The sequence below is a fragment of the Amblyomma americanum genome, chromosome 10 (genome assembly GCF_052857255.1).
Source record: "Amblyomma americanum isolate KBUSLIRL-KWMA chromosome 10, ASM5285725v1, whole genome shotgun sequence".
Lineage (NCBI taxonomy): Eukaryota > Metazoa > Arthropoda > Arachnida > Ixodida > Ixodidae > Amblyomma > Amblyomma americanum.
In genome coordinates, this window is record NC_135506.1 from 144315993 (window position 1) to 144323727 (window position 7735).

The following is a 7735-nucleotide window of genomic DNA, read 5'->3' on the forward strand; positions in this document are numbered from 1 at the left end:
AAATAAAAACAGACTGATTAACTGACTGATATTAAAGGAGAGCAAGATTGCACTAAGGCAATGTAGTGCATAGCTTCTTATTTGTGGAATAACAATAGGCTTTGGAGGGATATCTTTATGCTGACAAATGTACCAAAAATTTACCTGTTAGGAGGTAAAATTTGCACTGTTTGGCCAGGTATAACATTGCGCCCTTTAAAAAATATCAAATAGGCTTCTCATAAAGGTGTAACATCACTCTTAGGTGGCTTGAACTTGCACTGGTCTTAAGAGCACAGCTTTATGCTGCTGTGAAATTAAGTTACGCCGTCTATAAAAACACTCCTCAAAAATGTATCAATACTGCTAGACGGCTTAACGTTGCACTGGTATTGATGGCATAAATTTACGCTGCTGTGGGAGTAAGAGTTAACCTCGTTGAACTAAAATGTCTTTCTGAAAAGGTGTAACTATAGCCTTGGGCAGCATAAACTTACACTGCCTTTCAAGCTGTAACTTTACGCCAGAGAGAGTGTAACGTTTACACTGTCGTAGACTCCAAATAGTCTTTCTGAAAAGGCGTAACTATAGTCTTGGGCAGCATAAACTTACACTGCCTTTCGAAGCATAATTTTACACTAGTGAGAGAGTAACATTTACACTTTTTGTCGTGGGCTAAAACATATTATTAGGGAGCGCATATTGCACTGCCCTTACGGGTGTAACCTTACACTAGAAAGAGTGTAATGTTTATACTGTTTGTCGTGGACTAAAACTTTAGTCTGGAGAAATTAGCGTAATGTTACCCTCTTAAAGGTAGCTCAGCTTTTTTAGAGTGATATATATAGAATATGGGACCACAAACCTGTACTGGGGGGGGGGGGGGGGGGCTCACTACTGCAGACGCTGCTTTAGATAAGAAGCCTAAAAATTCATCCTATCGAAACTTTTCTCGAGCTTTTCTCAAGATACATTATAAGAATCTCGGACTTTTGATCACTCATGACTTCGCTTAGACAATGCACATTGACTATATGATGGCTAATGTTAAGCGCAAGTTGTTCTTTCTGAGGAGAGCTTTCAGACTTCCTACTCCTGTCCGACTGTTCGCATGCACAAAATTCGCAGTGGCTATGCCAGGATATACGTAGTAAAAGCTAAGGCATAGCTTGGTCAGCCTTGGTTAATTTTGATTGCAAGTCCTGGGTACTCTGCTTGTCCGACTGGTTGATGTCACGTGGTTCGTCACACGGTTGGTCACGCGACCAGGCACGCGGTTCGGTGCGACCACGGAGAAACTGCGAGTTCGTGGCCAATAGTGCTAACGCACTAAAACATGATTCCGCCGATACTGGACTATGCAGGCGTTATTTGAGACACTTTCACTAACACTTGCACTAATAGGACAGAAATGGTGCCAAGAACAGCAGCTCGCTTCATTTCAAATAGATTTGGACGTACAGTCTAAAGTGGTTATTGGGAAACTTTCATACGGGGGGGGGAAGAGAAGGGGGGAGGCGCAGCCCGGTAACTGCCTCCTTTATGCAGGGGAACACCGCAACTGGGCTGCGCGGGGAGGGGGAGAAAAGAGAGAGCAGAGAGGGAAGCGGGTCTAGTTGGAAAGGGCAGGAAGAGAGGAGGGAAGGGGGGGGGGGCAGTCGGCGCATACCGATCTGTCCCTGCGCAGCGGCGGCTCGTCGGGGCGCCCGAGGAGATGTTGGCGGCGCGCTCATACTACACAGAGGAAAGCGCGCGGCCTCGGGATCAGTTTAAAAGCGGCCGGTAATGGCCGCCCTGTCAATATAGTGGATCAGGTGGCGTAAAGCCCTGCGTGTTCTCCAGGCAGATGCGGCCGGGAACAGTAGTTCGCTCGAGGTAGCTGAGGGAAGCCCCAACTCCCTATATTCTATGCGCAGTGCGGTTCGCGGTCCCGAGAAAGCGGGGCACTCACACAGTAGGTGGTCCACTGTTTCCAGCGCGCCGCAGTCAGCACAGAGTCCGTCCCCGACGCCTCCGATGCGCTGGCGGCGTTCGGCAGTCCACACACAGCCAACTCTGATGCGCAGCAGGAGACGTCTAGCCCTGGTGCCGAAGTCCACGAAGCTTATAAGGCGCGGAGAGTTCCCGGATGCAACACGGGGATCCGGGTGTCGTGCCATGAGCCTACGGTGGATGGTGTTGCGGGCCACGTCAAAGGGCGTCACGGCGTCGCTCTCGGGGATCGCACTGTTCCCATGCGCGGTCTTCGCTAGCCGATCGGCTGCCTCGTTACCGGGCAGGCCAATGTGCGAGGGAACCCACTGCAGCACGATGTCACAACCGCGATCGCGCACTGCACATAGTTTGGCAGACAGATTCGCTACACAGGGGGTGCCGCGGTCGGGATGACGTAGTTGCATCAGGGCGGCACGTGAGTCACTCGCAATCACCACAGCTGTCATCCGAGACTGTCCAGCGATGATGTCCGCGGCGAGGTGGAGCCCAGCCAGCTCGGCCACAGTCGAGGAAGGGCAGTGCGGCACTCTACACTGTCGCTCGATCCCAAGAGCCGGGACGGCGCAGGACGCTGTGGCGGACTCTCCATTATCCATCACAGAGCCGTCTGTGTAGAGGGCCACTCGGTCTGCATAGTCGCCATATAGACGCTCGGCCGCCTCCTGAAATATGGCACAGCGGGGGGTGTTGCGCTTGGAACGCACTCGCGGAAGTTCCGTCTGTATGCTCAGCGGCCGATTTCGATGTGGCGGCGGCAGGGTAGGTGGAGCGATGGAGCGGTTTAGCGGCGTCCACTCGTCAAAGAGGCGCGCCACGTGCCCCATGCGCGAGTGCGGCGAATTGCGGAGCCTGGCTATGAGTTCTGCTGTGCCCTGCGCACGGTGAAGTCGCTCGATGTGATTCAGAGCCGCCCGCTCTGCCCGTAGTGAAACCGGCCAGGCCCCGAGCTCGGCGTAGGTGGGGCCCACTTGCGAGGTGTTGGGGAGTCCCGCAAAGCGACGCAGGGCCTTTCTGTGGTCGGTATCCAGCTGTTCCCACTGCCAGGCGCGGACACCAACCAGCGGGAGCGCATAGAGAGATCGCGCCACGGCTATACCTTCGTATAGTTGCCTCGCGAGTGGTATTGAGATTCCCTCGCCGCCTGCGAGGAGGCGGGCAACATACCCAGTGATGCGGCGATTCCCAGCTCGGAGTCCTTGCACCGCCGTTTTCCACCGCAGCGCGTGATCAATGGTCACACCCAGGTACTTGACACTGGTCTGCCAAGGGAGTGGGCTTCCGAAGAGGTGGAGCTGTGGTGTGTTTTTGCGGTAGCTCGGCCGGGGGTGCACCATCATTGCCAGAGTTTTCTCTGGCGAGATGTTTAGGCCGATGTTGCCCAGGTGGTTCACGACCGCATCCAGAGCACTCTGTAGCGCCGCGCGGACAGCTGGGCCTTCGTAGGTTGGGCCGGAGGCAAGGATCGCCACATCGTCCGCGTAGACCGCCATTTGGACGTGGTGCCGGGAAGCTGGGAGACAGTGGGGCAGCCGTGCAAGCGCCAGGTTAAACAGGAACGGGCTCAGTACGCTTCCCTGCGGGACGCCGGAATGGATGGAGCGGGGCGAGCTGATGGAGTTGCCCACCCGCACCCGGAAAGTTCTGCCGCTAAGGAAGGCCTGCACATATGCCAGCAGCTTGCCACTAACGCCCAGTGAGCGCACGGCAGCGAGGACGACGGCGTGCGGCAGCAGATCGAACGCACTGCGTACATCCAACAAGATGAGGTATGACACCTCTCTTCGTCCCCTGGCATCCTCGAGAGCCGAGACCACCTGGGAGATGCAGTCCGCCGTGCAGCGGCCTCTCCGGAATCCGCTTTGTTCGGGCGCCAGAGCCCTGCACGCTGTGGCGATCCAGTCGAGGCGGAGCAGCGCGACAGCCTCGAGCGTCTTCCCGGCGGCCGAGGTCAATGAAACCGGCCTGTAAGAAGTAAGCGCTTTCTGCGGCTTCCCGGGCTTCCGGACGGGCACAACCAGGGCGCTTCTCCAATCTTCGGGGATGTCCCCACTGGCCCAGATTTGGTTATAGGCGGCAAGGAGCGCAGGGCGCTGGTGGCTCTCGATGTTGAGCAGCATCTGATACGTAATACCGTCCGCTCCGGGAGCACTGCGGCTGCCGCGTCGACGCTCGAGTACGTTGCCAAGCTCGTGGGGGGTGATATCCGCGTTGCAGAGCTCAGCTATATCTGTCTGCAGCGTGCTGGTAGAGCCGGGGGGCTGGAGAGCGTGATGCCCAGCGGCGCCGTTCGAGGCGGCGCGAAGTGGTCAGCCAGGGCTTCCGTCAGCTGCGCCGTGCTGATCCCGCGAGCGATGGCGATGGTAAGGACCGCGCAGCGAGGCACAGCATGCAGGGTAGAGCATCGCGCGCAGTATCCTCCAGGGACGGCCAGGGCGACGGGAGTCACACAGTGCACCACACATGCGAGCCCAACTCCGTCTGCGGCAGCGGGCGGCGTGGCGGCGACAGACGGCGTCCAAGCGATTGTACAGCGTCCAGTGTTCTGGTTTGCCAGTGCGGATGGCTCGCCGCTGGGCAACACGTCGTGCAGCGCGCACGTTGAGCAGTTTAATATCCGGGACTGGGTCACCCACAGTCACAGAGCACTTCACAGTTGCCACGCGCGCGCACTGGGCCACATGTCCGAAAAAATGTACACCGTTAGGAGACCTGGTGCTGCAGCGCTCGCGAAACTCGCCCCACCGCACAACACTATACACACGCGTGGTGGCTTGATCACGGTGCACTGGTGTGAGCACTATTGGGTAGTGATCGGACCCCTGTGTGTCCGGCTCACACTCCCACCTGTATACACAGTTGGACGAGGTCAGCGTAATGTCAATCGCGCTGTGCTGCCCCACCCGCTGTACGTGCGTGGCCGCTCCGCTATTTATGATGCGAAGCCTCGCTCGCTGGGCAGCCGAGAAGAGTTCCCTTCCTCGGCGGTAGGTGCTGTGGCATCCCCAACTGGTGTGGTGTGCATTGAAGTCGCCACACAGCACCGCGTCACAGTTCAGGCGGTCAGCCAGCTTTTCAATTGGTGCGGCGTCCCACACCACCTGCGGTCGCACATAAACACTGGCGACAGCCGTGTCTGTGTCGCGCACGCGCACAATCACTGCACAACACTCCGCGGCTTCCGTCGACAGGTCAGACACACTCACAAGCAGGTGGGGCAGTGAGTTGCGCACATAGATGGCAGTGCGGGGTCGACCAGGCTCATGCGTTGGATCGGCGCATGGCACAGCTACACACGGATCACTAGCACAATTGGTGGGACCACTGTATCCGGTGAATCCGGGTAGTTTCAGCTCCTCCGCGCGAACGTATGTTTCCTGCAAGGCAAGGACATCACATTCGAGGCGCGGAAGGAGCTGAACCAGTTCTGCGTGGCGGCGGCGCAGGGAGCGGCAGTTCCACTGCCGGATGCGCGGCCTTCGAGTTGTTGTATTAGCCATGTTGGGCTAGTGATTCTTGAGCCGCCAAGGCCGCAGTGCACAGCTGGCGGGCGATGGAGTCTGCAGGGAGGTGGTCCACGAGTGCGCGAACAGCCGCTGTTAGAGCAGCGATGACAGCATCCTTGGCATCTGGTGGCGCACTGGAGTGGATGGGCTGGCTAGATGCCGTCTTTCCAGCCAGGGCTTCGGAGAAGGTGGTGCCGTCTCTGATATTTGACGTGGGCTTCCACCGTGGCTTTTTGGATGCTGCTTCTCGGGATGGCACTGTAGTTGCACTAATTTGAGCGCGCACTGTGCGAGTGGCTTCCCGGCGTGTGATAGGTCGTTTGGATGTGACCAGGAGAGTGGCAACCTTGCGCTCCTGTTGCCAGCGGGGGCAGCGTGGTTCCTTGGCGTCATGTGGACCCCACAATTGATGCAGCGCGGCTTATTTGCGGCGCATTCCTTGGTGGCATGAGGTCCACCACATCTGAGGCAGCGCGTCGGCGCTCTGCACGTTGCTGTGGCGTGGCCCAGCGCACCGCACTTTGCACACTGCACCGGGCGTGGGAGACACGCGCGCACTGTACGCCTGAGCTTAAACAGCGCAATCTCCTCAGGGGGGGTGACTCCGGCGAACCGAACGACGATGTTACGGCCACTGCGGGAGCATCCAAGAATGGGGACTTTGCTCTCCATGTTGTCGAGGACCTCGTCGAGGGGCACATTGCCGTCGACGGCATAGATTATGCCAGCACAGGTGTTCGTGCTGGCCACTCGAGCGCGGACACGGACATCCCCTATTTCCGCAACCGCGAGTAGGGGCTCGAGTTGCGCTGAAGGCTCGGCGTCCACGGCAACCACGTTCCGGCGAAAATTGACGCGAACGTTGCTGACTCCCGGCAGTTTAGAGAGCTGAGCCCCGATGACTTCCCTGGACAATGCCAGGAAATTGCCTTTCCTTTCCCTTGGCCGGAAGAGTACAGTCTCGGTTTTAGTGCCGAGGGTTTCAGCCAGCGCGGCCTGGGAAGTTCTTGCCATGGGCGCAGGGTTACTTGGGAGTGCGCTCGAGGCTTGTGTATTTGCCCTGTGCACGTCTTCATGCGGCGTGCCGCCGGCAAGTGATTCTGCTTGCGTCAGTGGCCCCTGCTCGGTGGACAGCACTGCCTGCGGAGGTGCCTCTTTGCTAGCAGACGACACGGCCTGTGCCGATGATTCTAGGCCAGAAGCCGAGGCGGCCGGCCGGTGCGCCTCTCCGCTAGCAGACGACACAGGTTTCGGAAATGCCTCTTCGTAGGGGCGAAAAGCCAGGCGGCGAGTTTTTCGTTTGTCGGCCCTCCGCGCCGGCGCCGATTTTGTGGGCGGGGCTAGACGGGAGTCACCAGCGCCATCTCTGGGTTGGGACGGGAGTTGCTGGTGCGCTGCCGGTAGCAGCTCAGGTTGCCCGTCGGAGGAGGTGTGGAGAGGGTTTCCAGCGGCAGGTGCAGCGGGCAGTAGTGGCGGGAAGTCTTCCAGGCACAAGTTGGATTCCCTTTGTGGTGGGGCCTTGTATTGCTTGCCAGGCGCACGTTTTTGTTTGGGGCTGGAATGCGAGCCGGTCTTTTTTTTTCCCAGCGCGTCTTGTTGCCCGCCGGCTGGAGGCAGGAATACGGGGTCGGCTTGTAGCTTCTTCTCCCCTGCATGCCTAGTATTCTTGGGCGATACTTCTCGGCGCTCGTTCCGCGAATGTGGGGTGGGTATCTCCGGTCTGAGCGGCGTCGTGGTCGCCTGAGGCGCGATCGGAGAACAGCTCTCAAAACGCGGGCTCGGTACGCATATTGCGGGGTACCGAAAAGAGCTGTCCAGATTCTTGTACAGCAGGGAATCCGTGCCTGCTCCATCCGCGCCCGGCGAACTGGCTTCAGCAGTTGTGTCCAAGAAGAGTATGGAGCTCTTCTCCCCAGCGTCCACTGGGATGGTTACAACCATTCCAGGAGCCGCTACCTGGGGGCTGGCGTTCGCAACTGGCGGAGTGGCCCCAGAGGAGCTCTGGGCAGCATCAGGGCGTTGTACGGCGGTCACCAATCCTTGCGCCTGAGATTGCAGCTCCAAAATCCTGTTCGCATCCGAGTAGAGTTGGTGCAGCGAGCGGGTGCAGTCAACACTGCCCACACGGCGGTGCTTCCCGGTCGCCCGTGAGCGGAGGTTCGAGGACATTCCCTCCATCGTCTCATCAAGACGGTTCATCCTCTATGAGGACTAGGGGATACTAAGAGCCCCATCGTGGGGCTGAAAACTAGGGAAAA

At 58.2% G+C, this 7735-nt stretch overlaps 1 protein-coding gene across 1 annotated transcript; it reads right to left on the bottom strand.

Moving 5' to 3' along the window:
* Positions 1–1519: 1519 nt before the first annotated feature.
* On the bottom strand, positions 1520–5471 carry LOC144108744 (uncharacterized). The gene is made up of 3 exons (XM_077641910.1): positions 4819–5471; positions 1931–4215; positions 1520–1545 (listed from the first exon to the last, which is right to left on the bottom strand). Exons 1-3 carry the CDS (start codon positions 5469–5471, stop codon positions 1520–1522), a joined length of 2964 nt encoding a protein of 987 aa, XP_077498036.1.
* Positions 5472–7735: the final 2264 nt, after the last annotated feature.

Coding starts and splice junctions, on each gene's coding strand:
- LOC144108744 (XM_077641910.1), bottom strand. CDS start 5,471: ATGGCTAATACAACAACTCGAAGGCCGCGCATCCGGCAGTGGAACTGC. Junction 4,216..4,818: donor TCGTCCAACTGTGTATACAG/GTGGGAGTGTGA, acceptor CGGCTCTACCAG/CACGCTGCAGACAGATATAG. Junction 1,546..1,930: donor AACAGTGGACCACCTACTGT/GTGAGTGCCCCG, acceptor CTCCCCGCGCAG/CCCAGTTGCGGTGTTCCCCT.